This window comes from Babylonia areolata, chromosome 18, assembly GCF_041734735.1.
Source record: "Babylonia areolata isolate BAREFJ2019XMU chromosome 18, ASM4173473v1, whole genome shotgun sequence".
NCBI lineage: Eukaryota > Metazoa > Mollusca > Gastropoda > Neogastropoda > Buccinidae > Babylonia > Babylonia areolata.
In genome coordinates, this window is record NC_134893.1 from 63,133,422 (window position 1) to 63,152,735 (window position 19,314).

A 19,314-nucleotide genomic window follows, 5' to 3' on the forward strand; every position below is an offset into this window, starting at 1 on the left:
TTGGTCACACACAGTACACACGTGACTTTCTCTCTCTCACACACACAGACACTGATCAGTGACTGACGAAGCTACTTACCACAGCTAACACATTCAAAACACACACAATGCAGTTATATTCATTGTTACAACAAACAGAAAGCAAATAAACTGACAAACCTCGTAAACACCCACCTGCATCTTGAATCAGCTGAGCTTGTCTGTGTTCATTTTCGTCAAGCAACCCCACCTTCCACCCCCGTCCATGTCAAAATCTGCATCTTCAGCATCAACTTCACGCACTTCTATCTCATTCAGTCCACAATATTCATCTCCACTGTTTGCAATATTACTTCCAATACTCATGCAAGTGTTGGGGTTTGTCTGCGTTCAGCTTTGCAAACACAACTTGAGCTTCATACAAACTTGCAAAACTTTTGCCATAAATATGACAATAGGTGAATATTTTTAGCTAATGGAACTCAGGAGACAAAGAGCTCTCAGGGGAGCTAATTTAATGGTTAGCAGACTGTTATTTCTGCAGTGCGGGACTCAAAACATAGAACGTTGTAACATGACGTACGGCGTACATCAATACAGCACTGGCGATCAACATTTCATGACGTATGCCATACATCAACAGTGCAGTCAAGAGGTTAGTTTCAGTTTCAGTTTGAGGGAAGTGTCAAAGCGTGTGGAAAGTCAGTGTGGAAAGCCTCACTTCGCCTTTGATCCAACCAGGTGTAAATCATTTACGTAAGAAATGTCACAGTACCAACAGTTGATGCGAACAATTTGTTCTAGCAATCATGTTGAATGTCATTTGCTAAAATAGACAAAAGACGAACAGGCCTGACTAATTCCAAGAAACAATATCATTTCAATACTGCTGCAGATATCCTTTGCCTCACATGTCTTTTTGTTCTCTGTATGATTTAGTTCACAGTTTTAAGTCACAGAGTTCATAGCTCTAGATATCATGAAGGTAGGAACACAATGTGTTATCGATTTTATTGTTGAATCAGTGTTGGTCAAAAACATGCCAAGGGAAGCAACCACATGATAAAGTGCCAATCTGATTGGGTGGCTGCATGATGTGTTTCTGGGGATACATAACTGAGATAGAGAATGTTCCTAATCTTTGAATACAGTGTCTCCAATGTTGAGGAAATATACTTGTCAGGGTGTACTTTCCACACCTGGAAAGGTGGTATGCAGGCTGGAAAATTAATGTCTGAGGACTGCCTGTGAGCATGTAGTAAAAGAAAAGCCAACCAGAGTTCTGTCATATTCACAAAATATTAACCATCCAGAGTTCAGCTTCTCTTCTTCTGTGTTCACTCGTATGCACACGAGTGGGCTTTTACGTGTATGACCGTTTTTACCCCGCCATGTAGGCAGCCATACTCCGTTTTCGGGGGTGTGCATGCTGGGTATGTTCTTATTTCCATAACCCACCGAACGCTGACATGGATTACAGGATCTTTAACGTGCGTATTTGATCTTCTGCTTGCATATACACATGAAGGGGGTTCAGGCACTAGCAGGTCTGCACATATGTTGACCTGGGAGATCGTAAAAATCTCCACCCTTTACCCACCAGGCGCCGTCACCGTGATTCGAACCCGGGACCCTCAGATTGACAGTCCAACGCTTTAACCACTCGGCTACTGCGCCCGTCCAGAGTTCAGCAATACTCACAGAATATGGTAGTTGTCACGATTAGTAAGGATCTCAGCGATGGTCTGTTTCCCGGCGTTTCTAAAAGAGCGTAGCACCTTGACGAAAGCCTTGGCTGAGTCCAGTGTGGCCAGCTTCTCCTTCAGCAGGTCATCATGAAACTGGCCCACCTCCTCTCTGGGCTGTGGACACACGTACAGCATGATGATGGTGGTGATGCCATCATCCATTAAAGTTTTTTTTTGTTTTTTTTGGTTTTGTTTTTTTAATCTTGGTGTGATCTGGTTTTGGGTGCATGTTTTGTTGTGGAGAGGCTGTTTGCCGTTTGTGTGTGTGTGTGTGTGTGTGTGTGTGTGTGTGTGTGTGTGTGTGTGTGTGTGTGTGTGTGTGTGTGTGTGTGTGTGTGTGTGTGTGTGTGTGTGTGTGGTGTGTGTGTGTGTGTGGTGAGTGTGTGTGTGTGTGCTGGTGCGTGTCCGTGCATTCGTGTGCCTGGGTGCCTGTTGCAGGGATGCATTTTCTGGAGGGTGTCATAGGTGGGTGGTTAGTTTCAAATGTTCATTTGCAAGAGTTTTTCATGTGCTTCCCTGTGTGTGAGTGGGTGGGGGTGGGGGTGGGGGGTGGAGGGGAGTATTGATGGGGAAGCGGGCAGTGGGGAATGAAATGTAAAGTGCTTTGAGCAGTATTTCTGGAGAAATGTGCTATATAAATGTCCATTATTATTATATTATTATTAAAGGATAAAGTTAGATGTGGACACACACATACAGCAAGATGATGGTGGTGATGCTTTCATTCATTAAAGGTTAAGGGATGAAGGTCCTATAACCCTTTAAGGCCATCACAGCAGTGACGTCCTATCCACTGTGTCTAGGGCGCAGCTCAGGAAGGCATGGCCCAGTCCTCTCCTTTTGCCATGTTCACCTCCCCAAACTGATGTGAGGTACCCATTCATACTTGGGTGAAGAGAGGTAAATCAGACTATAGTGCCTTTCCCAAGGACACAACACCATGCTGAAACAGGGCCTTGAACCCTGATCATTGGTGAACACTGACTGGTAAGTTCAATGCCTGACCCATTCTGCCCCTGTGCCTCAGTCATCTGTGGTACCTTAAACTGTAATTGTTACTTATTATTTTTTTTCCCTTTTTTTGCTGTCCAGTCATTCAAGTTGTTTCAGTGGTGTCATTCTCATACTCTTCATCCTGAGTTCCCCATACAGTCACATCCTGGCTCATCTAAATTCTTTTTCTGTTTGATCAAGAATGAGGATTAGGATGGTGAAGCTGCTTCTATGAAAGGCCATTTAGGTTTGGGACCACATGACAAGGCTGTACTATACGCTTCCTGTCATTATATATACCTGTGTCAACCAGGCCTGAGAGATACAGATGGAAGCAAATAACATGAAACAGAAGTAAGGAAATAACGAAAAACAAAAATATGAGATGACCAGCACATGTAAAATAAAAAGCAAGGGACTCACAGACTTGCAGTTGTCAGTGCATTCCTGAAGCTCATTCTCACTAGGCAGCAGTGTCATCAGCAGTGACCGGCCTGTTTCTGACAACACAACACACACAGACAGGTGCTAAAAGACATGCTACAATTACATGGAGGCATCAAAGCATGTGGACTGATCAATACATGTAACACCACATCTGCTTTGAAAAAAAAGAGAAGATGCCTGATAAAAAAGAGAGAAAATGAAAAAGACAACAGAAGACAAAAAAGTCATTATTCTGCCTTCTCACCTTTCTCAGCCTGTGTGACTGCATTGTCCACTGAAGAGGAGGCAGCGATGTCCTGTTTAGCTGTGTTCTCAAGCGACACTTTCTGGCTGTCAACACAGAGAAACACACACAGTTACTGCGGTTTCTGTTTCAGTTTCATGGCGGCATCAGATTGTGTGAACTGATCAATGTATGCTACATCACATCTGCTTTGAAAACAAACAATGGGAACAGTTGCCTGTTCTTCACATTACCTGTTCTTCACATTACCTGTTCTTCACATACCTGATCTTCACATTACCTGATCCTCACATTACCAGTCTGGGCAAGCCTTGAGAGCATAAAACAAAATAAAATTTTAAAAAATGAAATAAATAAAGTAAATGCATTAAAACAGAATAAAAATAAGAGGCAAAACCTTCATTGCTGACATGTGGTTCCTGCTGATTTAAAACTACAATATTAAAATGAAAACATGGGTGATGAGAGAGAGGAGGTGCACTAGTATTTACTTGTATAAAATCATATTTTGCTCACTATCTGAAACTAGTGTTATGATATATAAAAATTAAAGATACAAAGAAACTATCTGAAACTAGTGTTATGATATATAAAAATTAAAGATACAAAGAAACTATCTGAAACTAGTGTTATGATATATAAAAATTAAAGATACAAAGAAAGCAAATGATTGAAATAAAGTCAGAATAAAAACGGGGCAGACAGAGAGTGCCCAGTGACACGACAGCCACACACAATCTGCCCACAGAACTTAAGGCCTCACCTCCTGATGACACCCCTGTTCAGACTGGTGTGCAGGTTGAAAGAATATGTCATGATTGATTTGGAAAGTGCGTTTGTGTGCATGGATGTGATTTGTGTGCATGTACATGCATACATGAATGCATGCACGTGTGTGTGTGCCTGCCCACTCAGAAAGGTGTACGGTGACACGATAATGAAATTACAATCTGCCCACATGACAGGGGTCCTCACCTGCTGATGACGCCCCCGTTCAGACTGGTGCGGAGGTTGAGGTAGGACACGAGGCGCGTGGTGCCTGTTGCTCTGTTCACCACACCGTCCTTCAGTTCATAGTGCATTGTCGCCTTGTTCCACACTGACAGACCCAGGATCTACACCAACACACAGCATGCTTGGGATCACAGAAAGAAAAGTGGCACACTTATTTTTGTTTTCAATTTTTTTGGTGCCCAAAATTTTGGGACATTTTGTTTTCTATATTTCTGTGATGATGAATGGTGATGATGCTGCTGCCATGGTAGACTGCATGTCAAGGCTGTGTTCTCATAATACATCCCAATGTCAACCAGGCTGACAGATACAGACATCTGCAGTGTTGGTGGGAAATTTCAGCAACACTCCCAAAAATGTATCCGTGAGGTGGATGATCCTTGACTGTGTGGTCCCAGTCTTCCCATTGTGTCTGTAGCACAGTCAGTTCTGGGCAGAAGGCAGCCGTGGGGGAAAAAATCCACAAAAATCAACCACTGATGGAATATCCTCCCATTCGTCAGTATGCGATGCTCACCACTTTGCCACAGTGGCTGATCAGTTAGTTCACTGCTTGTACTTGATGTGTGTGTGTGTGTGTGTGTGTGTGTGTGTGTGTGTACATGAGAGAGATAGAGAGAGAAAGAGACACTAACACTGATCTTATTGTCATTGGCAAAGATACCCTTTTGGCATGGGGGTTACAGTACATAGTGCCGATATGCATTGGCCAAAATTGTTTGGCTGAAATAGAAGCATGTATTCAAAAGCAAACACTCAACAATGAACCAAAATGTGCTCATCCACACTTGCACACACTGGCGCACAACCACGCTTCGTCTAATATCACTTGCAGTGAAAAGATGTTAAACTAAAGAATGAACGAACGAACGAATGCACAACCACTCATACATTCACACCCATCTACACCAACATACATCTATCATCAAGCACTCCACCCCATTGTAGCTTTCGAGACTACCATCTGGCTACTGACCAAATCACGCAAACTATAATCCCTTATTCCACACTCCTATCCACTGGTAACCGAAAAGAAAACAAAATATTGGCATTCTTTCTACAAAAATCGCTAGCTGAGAGAGAGAGAGAGAGAGAGAGAGAGAGAGAGAGAGAGAGAGAGAGAGAATGTGTCTTCTATCAGTCATAAAATTATTATAACAGAAAAGAAAAGGAAGCTGATTCTTCTGTACTGTCTTAATAAAAATTTTTTTTAAAAGTCCATTCAGGCTTACAGATTCTCATAACGGCATCTGAAACACACCTTGCACACCATAATATTATTTTTGACACAATACTCATTTTGGTTGGTTTTGATAGACTGTTAGCTTCCGTGCTGACACCTCCAGTGAGTGATATACGAGGGTCATTCAATAAATAAGGTGAATTTTTCGGTATAAGGACTTCTAATACAGATAGAAGCTTACTTTTTTCTTTTTTTTTCCAACGTAGTCTCCCAGCACTGTCACACACTTTTCCCATCTGTGCACAAGCTTCCGTATTCCCTCAGTGTAAAAATCTTTGGACTGATGTCTCAGCCAGTCGCTCACAACACTTTTGACTTCATCGTCACTTTCAAACTTCGTGCCTCTCGTGAACACTTTCAAGGGACCAAACAGGTGAAAGTCTGAAGGGGCAAGGTCTGGGCTGTAAGGGGGATGAGGGAGCAGTTCCCAGCCCAGCTCGTTGATGGTCTGCACCGTTCGGGCTGCTGTGTGAGGCCTTGCGTTGTCATGATGCAAGATGACTCCTTCTGACTGATGACCCCTGCGTTTGTTCTTTATGTCTTTCTTGACCTGCCTCAGCAGTTCACAGTAGTTGGCACTGTTCACAGTGCTTCCTTTCTCAAGGAATGAAATGGTGATTGGGCCTTGCATATCCCAAAAAACGGTGAGCATCACATTCCTCGTGGACCGCTGGGACTTGAACTTCTTCTCCACTGGAGAGCCTACGTGCTTCCACTCCATGGACTGCCGTTTGGACTCAGGCTCATAGTGCCAAACCCATGTCTTGTCACATGTGACCACCTTCTTCAGAAACTCATCACCATCCTTCTCATAGCGGCAGAGACACTGCTGGGACAACTCGACCCTCCTCTGTTTGTGCTCTGGAGTAAGCATCTTTGGCACCCACCGGCAGCTGACCTTCGAGTAGCCAAGGTCATCATGGACAATTTTGTGTGCTATCCCAACAGATAAGCTCAAAGTCCTTGCAAAGTCATCCACTGTCACCCTTCTGTCAGACTGAATGAGGTCATTGACTGATTCGATCACCTCAGGAGACCTCACTTCTGTAGGCCTTCCAGGCCTGTCTTCATCCTCAACACTGCTCCGTCCTTCTTTAAACAATTTAGCCCACTTGTAGACATTTTTTCAGCTGAAACATGTGGCACCATACACAGTTGACATTCTCCTATGAATTTCAACTGGTTTGCACCCTTCAGCAACCAAAAACTTGATAACTGACCGCTGTTCAATCCTGGAGCATGCTTCTTGGTCGGCCATCTTTGTTAATCGCCAAAACTCTCAAAGTTTTTTTTAATTTGCAAAACAAATTAAATCCACGTGAAAAAGAAGTTAAAAAAAAAGAAAAAAAAGTAAGCTTCTATCTGTATTAGAAGTCCTTATACCGAAAAATTCACCTTATTTATTGAATGACCCTCGTACATGAGATGAACAGACATAACACTTCACACAGTCACCAGGAGCTGTTTGTGCACACTGACCTTGTTGGGTGTGGAGAACTGGCCAGCTATCTCCATGTTCTGACAGCTGACTTTGGTCTTGGACACAGAGTTTGGTGACATGACCGCATAGGACACCTGGCACTCCCCGCACACGTCAATCTGTCACACATCCAACATGTCAATCTGTCATCCCACACGTCAGTCTGTCACACATACCACACATCAATCTGTCATCCCACATGTCAACCTGTCACACATCCCACACATCAATCTGTCATCCCACACGTCAGTCTGTCACACATCCCACACGTCAGTCTGTCACACATCCCACATGTCAACATGTCACACATCCCACATGTCAATCTGTCACACATCCCACATGTCAATCAGTCATCCCACATGTCAAACTGTCACACATCCCACATGTCAAACTGTCACACATCCCACATGTCAATCTGTCACACATCCCACATGTCAAACTGTCATCCCACATGTCAATCTGTCACACATCCCACATGTCAATCTGTCACACATCCCACATGTCAATCTGTCACACATCCCACACGTCAATCTGTCACACATCCCACATGTCAAACTGTCACACATCCCACATGTCAATCTGTCACACATCCCACATGTCAATCTGTCATCCCACATGTCAAACTGTCACACATCCCACATGTCAAACTGTCACACATCCCACATGTCAATCTGTCACACATCCCACATGTCAAACTGTCACACATCCCACATGTCAATCTGTCACACATCCCACATGTCAAACTGTCACACATCCCACATGTCAATCTGTCACACATCCCACATGTCAATCTGTCACACATCCCACATGTCAATCTGTCACACATCCCACATGTCAAACTGTCACACATCCCACATGTCAATCTGTCACACATCCCACATGTCAATCTGTCACACATCCCACATGTCAATCTGTCATCCCACATGTCAATCTGTCACACATCCCACATGTCAACCTGTCACACATCCCACATGTCAACCTGTCATCCCAAATGTCAATCTGTCACACATCCCACATGTCAACCTGTCATCCCAAATGTCAATCTGTCACACATCCCACATGTCAACCTGTCATCCCAAATGTCAATCTGTCACACATTCCAAATGTCAATCTGTCATCCCACATGTCAATCTGTCACACATCCCACATGTCAACCTGTCATCCCAAATGTCAATCTGTCACACATCCCACATGTCAACCTGTCACACATCCCACATGTCAAACTGTCACACATCCCACATGTCAATCTGTCACACATACCACATGTCAATCTGTCATCCCACATGTCAATCTGTCACACATCCCACATGTCAATCTGTCACACATCCCACATGTCAATCTGTCATCCTACATGTCAATCTGTCACACATCCCACATGTCAATCTGTCACACATCCCACATGTCAATCTGTCACACATCCCACATGTCAAACTGTCACACATCCCACATGTCAATCTGTCACACATCCCACATGTCAAACTGTCACACATCCCACATGTCAATCTGTCATCCCACATGTCAATCTGTCACACATCCCACATGTCAACCTGTCACACATCCCACATGTCAACCTGTCATCCCAAATGTCAATCTGTCACACATCCCACATGTCAACCTGTCATCCCAAATGTCAATCTGTCACACATCCCACATGTCAACCTGTCATCCCAAATGTCAATCTGTCACACATTCCAAATGTCAATCTGTCATCCCACATGTCAATCTGTCACACATCCCACATGTCAACCTGTCATCCCAAATGTCAATCTGTCACACATCCCACATGTCAACCTGTCACACATCCCACATGTCAAACTGTCACACATCCCACATGTCAATCTGTCACACATACCACATGTCAATCTGTCATCCCACATGTCAATCTGTCACACATCCCACATGTCAATCTGTCACACATCCCACATGTCAATCTGTCATCCTACATGTCAATCTGTCACACATCCCACATGTCAATCTGTCACACATCCCACATGTCAATCTGTCACACATCCCAAATGTCAATCTGTCATCCCACATGTCAATCTGTCACACATCCCACATGTCAATCTGTCACACATCCCACATGTCAATCTGTCACACATCCCAAATGTCAATCTGTCATCCCACATGTCAATCTGTCACACATCCCACATGTCAATCTGTCACACATCCCAAATGTCAATCTGTCATCCCACATGTCAATCTGTCACACATCCCAAATGTCAATCTGTCGCACATACCACATGTCAATCTGTCATCCCACATGTCAATCTGTCACACATCCCACATGTCAACCTGTCACACATCCCACATGTCAATCTGTCACACATCCCACATGTCAAACTGTCACACATACCACATGTCAATCTGTCATCCCACATGTCAACCTGTCACACATCCCACATGTCAATCTGTCACACATCCCACATGTCAACCTGTCACACATCCCACATGTCAAACTGTCACACATACCACATGTCAATCTGTCATCCCACATGTCAATCTGTCACACATCCCACATGTCAATCTGTCACACATCCGAAATGTCAATCTGTCATCCCACATATCAATCTGTCACACATCCCAAATGTCAATCTGTCACACATCCCACACGTCAATCTGTCACACATCCCACATGTCAATCTGTCACACATCCCACATGTCAATCTGTCATCCCACATGTCAATCTGTCACACATCCCACATGTCAAACTGTCACACATCCCACATGTCAATCTGTCACACATCCCACATGTCAAACTGTCACACATCCCACATGTCAATCTGTCACACATCCCACATGTCAATCTGTCACACATCCCACATGTCAAACTGTCACACATCCCACATGTCAATCTGTCATCCCACATGTCAATCTGTCACACATCCCACATGTCAATCTGTCACACATCCCAAATGTCGATCTGTCATCCCACATGTCAATCTGTCACACATCCCACATGTCAACTTGTCACACATCCCACATGTCTTTCACATATCACAAAATCCAGACAGTGAACTCCCCAAAAATGTGTCCACATTTATTCCCAGTTTCATTTTCAAAGAAATGTCAAAGCATGTGTCTATACTTAGTGACTAGTTTCTTCTCCAGATGGGAGGAAAGTACAGCTTAGAATTTAGCTAAAATTTTGTCTTCACACAAAATTTACAACAAAGAAACAAAAAAGAAGTAAACATAGGATAAAAAAAGAAGAAAAATATTCATTGTGGGTGATGTGAACAAATGTTATGACTTACAAAGTCATGTTTCACTAGCCCATCCATGATAAGGGGTGAAGCCTGGAATGTCCTTACATGGGGCATGTGGTCACATGTGTCAGTGTGACTGTCTGTCTATGCATATGACACAATAAGGAATGGAGATCCTTGGAACACATCTCCACCGATGGAATTTCATTTCCCTGAACAAAGATGGCACTTCTCCCCCACCCTCTCCCTGCCCCCCAATCCCCAGCCCCTCACCTCTGTCCTCTCCCCTGCCTCCTGTCGGAGCTGAAACAGTCCCATGATGCCTTTCTTCACGTTGGTGGAGAACACAGGGTCACCATCCACCACGTACACACGCTCAATGGTGTCAGCTGTCAGCTCAAAGTACGCTGGATACTTCAGCATGAAGTTCAGTTCTCTCTCCTCCGCTGGTCGTGTGGCACTGGTGAATCTGGCTGACGTCACCTGTATAGACAGTGTGGCAGTGAATTCATCATGTCTGTGTAATGGTGTGTCTGTGTGGGGTCTGTCCATGACAGTGTGTATGTGTGTGTTCATGACAAAATCACACCAGGACCTGGCAGAGCCTTCCAACAGCAGCTGTTGCATAAAGACAACTGATTACCTGTGATCTAGATGGTGTATGACTGGGACTGAGGATGGAGTTTAGTCTGTATTCTTTACCATTTTTGTCCCCGGTGAATGTGCAGAAGAAGAAGACAGACATTGACACAAGTTGTCCACCCTGTGACTGGAGCAGAGCCAGCCACAGAAGCCATCCATACCACTCCCATCAGATTTTTTTTAATTTGTAGCTGGTTGTCTCGCTTGCCTAATTTCCATCCTTGCTTCTGTCAACATGTCAAAATGTTACCACAAGGTCAAGTTGTTTTTTAAATACATTTTTAAAGTCTATATCTGTGCCAAGGGTTTGAAAATTAAAACAATTGATACACTGATTACCCTAGAACACATGCAGTACTGTTTTTCATGAAGTGATCGGAGTGAGTACAATTTTTTTGTTTTTACTTTATTTTGTACGGGCTATCTTTCTCTTGTAGATTTTGGGGTTTTCAACTCTGACCTGGAAATGTAATCAGACAGATAGAAAATCACACATACCATTCAAAGGATGGAAGATTGTTGATGTACAGAGTGAATTATCTGAAGAAACAGATAACTACCTGACCTCTTTTTTCACTCATAACTCTTAGATCTTTTCTTAGTAAAGAAAGCACACAAGACAAAAATATGTATAGTTATCTACATCTGTTGCAATGCAACAAATAAACAGATAAAATAAATTGTGTGTGTGTGCATGTGTGTGTGTGTGTGTGTGTGTGTGTGTGTGCATGCCCATGCAAATGAGAGAATGAAAGAGAGAGGCATCAGAAAGTGACAAGGAAGACAATATGTATGTGGGTGTATGTGGGTGTGATAACACATGCATGTGCTGCACTTATGGGCAGGCCTCTATGTGTGTACCTGTGCTGCTTGCTTTAACATGTTTTCACATGATTTTTGAAGGAATGAGTGCACACACTATCACCTACCACCAGCCACAGCAATAAAACACCAAAAGCAACAGCTGTACTCTGTTTTTATGCCAACCATTCCTGCACAGAGGTTCTCCATATGTGCATGTGCACACATACACACACACACACAGACGCAGACACACACACCGACGCAGTTCTCCATACCTTCAGTTTCAGAAACTGGCTGTCAGACACCATCAGGGGGACAATGTCAAAGGTCAAGGCCAGACTGACACCAACGTCTTTCTGTGTCGTCGCAGTGCCTGAGGTGTTGGCCTCTGTGTTGACCTCGTTGAACAAGGTGCTGGTTGTGTAGGAATACTGATACACATTGCCCATCTTGAACTGTAGGCCGTCATCTGCACAGAACACTACAAGTAAACACTTCAACCCCAGTGAGTCAACTGAACAACACCTGTATTGCATGATGCATCACAAGATTGGTTAAAGGTCTCATAGCCTTTTGCAGACCTTGGAGCAATGAATCCATATCCACTGTGTCCAGGGACGAAGCACAGGAAGGTGGGGCCAATCCTCTCCATCCACCATTTTAACCTTCCCTAACTGAAGTCATCGACCCATTCATACTAGGGTGGATCTGCCCAGAGCACTAGAAATAAAAAAACAAAACAAACACCCCCCCCCCCCCCCCCCAACACTGTGTGCCTGTTGAATAACTATACTGTATTGCATGATGCAAGGTAAATAAATTTTGTCTTCCAGGTGCAAAGTACACTCGTATTTAATGATGCAAGATCTTTTCTTCCAGGTGTAAAGCACATCCATATTGGATGATGCAAGGTATAAATCTTTTCTTCCAGGTGTAAAGCACATCCATATTGCATGATGCAAGGTATAAATCTTTTCTTCCAGGTGTAAGACACACTTGTATTGCATGATGCAGGACATAAATAAGGGCCTGTTTTTTGTTCTTGTGCAAGACACACCTGTCTTGTATGATGCAAGATATGTCTTTTCTTCCAGGTGAAAGCCATACCTGAAGTGCATGGTTTAAGACAGAAATCTTTTCTTTCAGGTTTGAGGCACACCTGTATTGCATAATGGAAGTTATGAATCTTGTCTTCCAACTGAAAGGCACACCTGTATTGTATGATGGAAGATATATATATATATATAAAATTTATTTATTTATTTATTTTTTTAACTAGGTGTAAAACACAGCTGTACTATTCTACATGATGCAGAATGTAAATCTTTTCTGTGTGATGTAAAGCACACAGGTATTGCATAATGGAAGACATAGATAAAACTTTTCTTCCAATGTAAGGCACACCTGTATTGCATGATGCAAATCATAAACCTTGTCTTCTAGGTTTGAGACACACCTGTGTTGCATGATGCAAAATAAAAATCTGCATGAACCAGTGGACTTTTACATGCTTGACCATTTTCAGCCCATCATGTAGGCATCCATACTCTGTTTTCAGGAATGTTTCTGCTTGATATGTTTGTGTTTCCATAATCCACCAAATGCTGATATAGATTACAGAATCTTTAATGAGTGAATTTGATCTTCTGCCTGTGTATTACACACATGCAAATGGGGTTCAGGCACTCACAGGTCTGCACATCTGTTGACCTGGCAGACTGCACAAATCTCCACCTTTATCACATGGCACCATCACCAGGATCCATACTCAGGACCCTCAGAATTAAAGTGCACAGTTATAACCTGCTGGCTGTGGTGCCTATCAAAGGAACACCTGTCAGTATCTGCTTTGTGTGTGATAGGAGCCGGCCAGGTTGTCTTGTTATCTGCAAAGTGGACACTTATCAGATGGTCTTCTTGGGTTTAGCTTTCTCTAAAAACTGTATCTTATTACTGATATGGGGAGACTTTGGGGCTCTCTGTTGACTGCATACACTGCCTTTTTTCTCACTGGAGACCATGAACAACAGTCTTTGGCATGTCTTTTGCATTACACTGATAGATTTATGTTTGATGATGCAGTCTTGATTTTCCTGTAAGTGATGATGCAGTATTATTTTTTGTAGGGTGTAGTGTAGTAGTGTAGTGTAGTGGTGTAGTGTAGTGTAGTGCAGTGGAGTGTAGTGCAGTGGTGTAGTGTAGTGTAGTGTAGTGTAGTGTAGTGGTGTGGTGTGGTGTGGTGTGGTGTAGTGTAGTGCAGTGGTGTGGTGTGGTGTGGTGGTGGTGTGGTGTGGTGGTGTAGTGTAGTGTAATGTAGTGCAGTGTGGTGCAGCGTAGTGTGGTGCAGTGGTGTAGTGTAGTGTAGTGTAGTGTAGTGGAGTGGTGTGGTGTGGAGTGGTGTAGTGTGGAGTGGTGTAGTGTGGTGTGGTGTAGTGGTGTGGTGTGGTGTGGTGTAGTGGTGTGGTGTGGTGTGGTGTGGCAGTGTTGTGTAGTGTAGTATAGTGTAGTGGTGTAGTGTAATGTAGTTCAGTGTGGTGCAGCGCAGTGTGGTGCAGCGTAGTGTGGTGCAGCGTAGTGTGTGTGTGTGTGTGTGTGCGTGTGTGCACGTGTGTGCATGCATGTGTGTGTGCATGCATGTGTGTGTGTGATTTAGTGCGAGTGTGTGCGTGTGTGTGTGCATGTGTGCACGTGTGTGTGTGTGTGTGTGTGTGTGTGTGTGTGTGTGTGTGTGTGTGTGCACCTGTGTGTAAAACAACTGGCGAGGGTGGAAGAGTGAAAGTGACAAGAGAGAGACAGTGACAGACAGAACAGGAGAGAAAGCAAGAGTGAAAGCTTACTTGTGTGCCAGTTATAGTCAAGCGTGTATGGCAAAATAAAGTCGTTTCTCGTGACAAGCTGTCACTCACCGAGACCTATGCTGACATATTTTTAAATGCATGTACACTGTTTGGCTGTGAGTCCACACCGTGACATGGGACAGTGACAGTCACACTGAGACACGGGACAGTGACAGTCACACTGAGACACGGGACAGTGACAGTCACACTGATGTATCACACTGACACTGAGACACGGGACAGTGACAGTCACACTGAGACACGGGACAGTGACAGTCACACCGATGTATCACACTGAGACACGGGACAGTGACAGTCACACTGAGACATGGGACAGTGACAGTCACACTGAGACATGGGACAGTGGCAGTCATACTGATGTATCACACTGAGACATGGGATAGTGACATTCACACTGATGTATCACACTGAGACATGGGACAGTGACAGTCACACTGATGTATCACACTGAGACATGGGACAGTGACAGTCACACTGATGTATCACACTGAGACATGGGACAGTGACAGTCACACTGAGACATGGGACAGTGACAGTCACACTGATGTATCACACTGAGACATGGGACAGTGACAGTCACACTGAGACATGGGACAGTGACAGTCACACTGATGTATCACACTGAGACATGGGACAGTGACATTCACACTGAGACACGGGACAGTGACATTCACACTGAGACATGGGACAGTGACACTGATGTATCACACTGAGACACGGGACAGTGACAGTCACACTGATGTATCACACTGACACTGAGAAATGGGACAGTGACAGTCACACTGAGACACGGGACAGTGACAGTCACACTGAGACACGGGACAGTGACAGTCACACTGAGACACGGGACAGTGGCAGTCACACTGATGTATCACAGTGAGACACGGGACAGTGACAGTCACACTGATGTATCACACTGACACTGAGAAATGGGACAGTGACAGTCACACTGAGACACGGGACAGTGACAGTCACACTGATGTATCACACTGACACTGAGACATGGGACAGTGACAGTCACAGTGAGACATGGGACAGTGACAGTCACAGTGAGACACAGGACAGTGACAGTCACACTGAGACACGGGACAGTGACAGTCACACTGATGTATCACACTGACACTGAGACATGGGACAGTGACAGTCACACTGAGACACGGGACAGTGACAGTCACACTGAGACACGGGACAGTGGCAGTCACACTGATGTATCACACTGAGACATGGGACAGTGACATTCACACTGAGACATGGGACAGTGACAGTCACACTGAGACATGGGACAGTGACAGTGACACTGATGTATCACACTGAGACATGGGACAGTGACATTCACACTGAGACACGGGACAGTGACAGTCACACTGATGTATCACACAGGCCACTGTCATGCTGATTTTCCTCTTCCAGCTTCCAGCTCAAGTACATGTCTAACTTTCACACACTGTTGTCATAGCACTTCACATGTTTTGTCATACATGCTGTGCACTAACTGTATACATTTTTATTACCATTTATTTATCTATTATTTTTTGGTGAACTGCAAAACATCAAAATGTCAGCTTTGGTCAGCAGCACTGGAAAAGATAGTTTAATTAAAGGAGATTTTTAAAAACAATATAATTAGATTGAAAAGTCAAATGTGGTTTATATTTTGCACCAACACAATGTAATATGATGCAAAACATACTAATTTTACAAATTCATGCTCACACAGATGATGATGAAGATGATGATGAAGGTAATTATAATAATGATAATTACAACAACTACAATAATAACAATCACCATCATGATAACAATAAATTAAACATTTACGCAGGACACTCCTCAAGCATGGTATAGAGCTCTATGTGGTTGTATGACCATCCACAGCAAAATGAACCTGAAGTCACCTTTAGTTTGATACAAGGGCAAACAACTGTGCCAGGAGAGGAAACTACTAATTGTGTGGTGTTGACAGATTTGGGTCTATTTCATCACTCCCCTGTGTGAGGTTATGGGGAAAAATACAACAAAAATACTCAGTTCAATTACCAGCATGCTAATGCCTTTATCATCCAGGCCTGCAGTGTAGACCAAATTAGTGGAGACTGGGTGAAAACTGCACACCAGTGCTGATCAAAAGTATTACCCTCACTGAAGAATTTTTTTGAAAGTCTTGTCTTCTCTCTCCCTCTCTCTCCCAGTGGACTGGCAGATCCCTGTTACATAGTCTGACTGGAGTGTTTCTGTAATGACTTCTTCTAACAGAGGGTGGTCTCAGCATGGAACAAACTTCCAGATCGGGTGGTCAGCTCCATCAGATGCCGCCTTCAAAAGGTGCCTTGACAGCCATTGGAAGGACCTGCCAACTATTTATGACCTCCAGTGCTTTCGATAGACCTCAGGGAACTGCTAGCCATGCATGCTAAGTTAAATTGTTAGCTTGGAATGTGAACAGGCCTGTAACAAGGCCTCTACCATGCACACATACAGGTATTGTAGGATTGATAATCTTTTTAATTTGTTAGTTGATGTTACATTTTTGTGATTAGGAGATGTTGACTGACCTATTTTCATTAGTCATTTCTTTGTATTCCCCCTTTCATTAATACATTCAATTACATGAACACACACACATGCATGCAAGCATGTGCATGCACACGTACGCGCGCGCACACACACACGCACACACACATTCACATTACATGTCTAATATCACTCAGCGTGAAAAGCCATTCAATCAAAGGAAGAAAAAAAAGACATATACAATGAATTAATCAGTTAATCATCACTCGAATGGTTAATTGTTCTGTTTATCTAACTTGCTGATCTGCCAATATATCTGTCCAGATACAAAGCCCCTTGGCATGTTATACTGCCTCCTGGAGCAATGGTCCTTACAGTCAGCTGGACTATACACATAAATGGTTAATTAAATCCAATTTACACAGCTTGGTTCCCATAACTGGACACTGACTGACAGTGTTGACCAGTCCTTCCCTGTGACGTGTGTTGTCCTGGTTCATTCCCCTATGACCTGTGTTGTTCTGGTTCATTCCCCTATGACCTGTGTTGTCCTGGTTCATTCCCCTATGACCTGTGTTGTCCCGGTTCATTCCCCTGTGACCTGTGTTGTCCCGGTTCATTCCCCTATGACCTGTGTTGTCCTGGTTCATTCCAGCTGACAGTTCTTGTTCATCACATCACACACAGAGAGGGCAAAGATAGAAAGAAGGCAAGACATTTGAGATATATTTTCACTTTCAAGAATAGCACCATTTTTCCATCCAGTCCCCTGCCCCTCTACACAAACACGGTCCATATTATACAAGACAAAACCCAAAGTATGCAACTGGGAAACACACACACACACACACACACTCCATCTATCCACCTACCCACCAGTCTAAGAGAGAAAGGCTGAGGGGAAGAGAAAGCAGTAGGGTGAGCGAGAGAAAGAGTCACTTATAGTGAGACTGACAGACGGCCTCGGAGACACCTTGAGAGATTATTATAAATGAATGATCTGACATCCATCTTTCTGTGGATGTAACCACACACAAAGGCACGTGGCATCTACACGCCTTTCTTACTCATGTCTATTTCTTTTCTGTACAGTCAAGCACGTCAGCTCACACCTTTCTCTTTCGCATCAGTTTTCTCCAATCTCACCCATCTTTCTGAACCAGTATGACATATCACAAAAGTTCTGCCAGACTTTAACAATGACGGATAGTGTACTTACTGTACGCAAAGAAAAGAACACACAACGCAAGCCGAATGCACCAGTATGCCATGTCGACAAGCCAGTCGGTCGCTACCAACAGTGGCACAAAGTTTTGTTTTCTGTGTATTGCCTACTTCGAGAAGAGATGCTGAAGTGAATGCACACTCTCGCGGCCGGTCTTTTCTTGACTTGCCAACTCGGCGTTTCCCGAACGCTCCGCGCAGTACTGCGGGTCAGAGACCGAAGTTCGCTGCAAATAATAGTTAAAGTGTGTGTGAGTGTGTGTGATTGTGTGTGTGTGTGGCCCTATTTAACGAGATAAAGCTCTTCAGTGCTACGTGTGATATGGTGGTAGGCGAGTCCACATGATAACACCCCAACAAGTTTCCACACAGCTCTGAAGCCTCCAAACATCACGTGGGATGGAGAGTACGGTGTGACAGCGGTGGGTTGTGAAAATTCAATCACTGACCTCCCACCTCCAGCCCCCCTCCACAGGCTGAACAGCTTCCTGCAACAATGACTGCACACGCATGGCTCATTCTGCACGTGACTGTGTGCTGTTCAAACCGTGCTTTTACGTCAGTCATCCTGAACAACATCGGTGGGGACTGCCGCCTTCATGGCTTCATCGACTAAACATAAATCTATGTATATCATGGTATTCACAAAGATACCAAAGTCGGTTTATAAACTTGTCAAAATCAAAGGTCGATGCTCTCTCTCTCTCTCTCTCACACACACACACACACACACACACACACAGACTCACTCACACCGGGACTTCGAGTAAGTTCCCTGATTTTTCCACAGTTCAGATTGAAAACTGGGGATAATTTGTTTTCTTTTTCTTTTTTCCGCCTTTACCGGTAAGCCACGGTAATCAGAGTAACCGGTGTCAAACTGATAGTGAATTAACAGGGACATCGGAGGACACGCCG

General features: G+C 44.0%; 1 protein-coding gene across 2 annotated transcripts in view; it reads right to left on the reverse strand.

Annotated features, from left to right (window-relative positions):
* LOC143292993 (microsomal triglyceride transfer protein large subunit-like) overlaps positions 1-18,805 on the reverse strand; it is a 41,119-nt gene extending 22,314 nt beyond the window's left edge. Inside the window, exons 1-8 of one of the 2 annotated variants that reach the window (XM_076603759.1) lie at positions 18,392-18,805; positions 12,079-12,284; positions 10,631-10,840; positions 7,148-7,267; positions 4,387-4,526; positions 3,412-3,497; positions 3,144-3,220; positions 1,681-1,841 (exon numbers count right to left, since the gene is read on the reverse strand). In XM_076603759.1, the coding sequence (XP_076459874.1) occupies positions 1,681-1,841; positions 3,144-3,220; positions 3,412-3,497; positions 4,387-4,526; positions 7,148-7,267; positions 10,631-10,840; positions 12,079-12,284; positions 18,392-18,443 (1,052 nt within the window). In that variant the 5' untranslated portion in view covers positions 18,444-18,805. The remainder of the gene's footprint in view (positions 1-1,680; positions 1,842-3,143; positions 3,221-3,411; positions 3,498-4,386; positions 4,527-7,147; positions 7,268-10,630; positions 10,841-12,078; positions 12,285-18,391) is intronic. The other variant, XM_076603760.1, reaches the window with a different exon arrangement.
* Between the last annotated feature and the right edge of the window lie 509 nt (positions 18,806-19,314).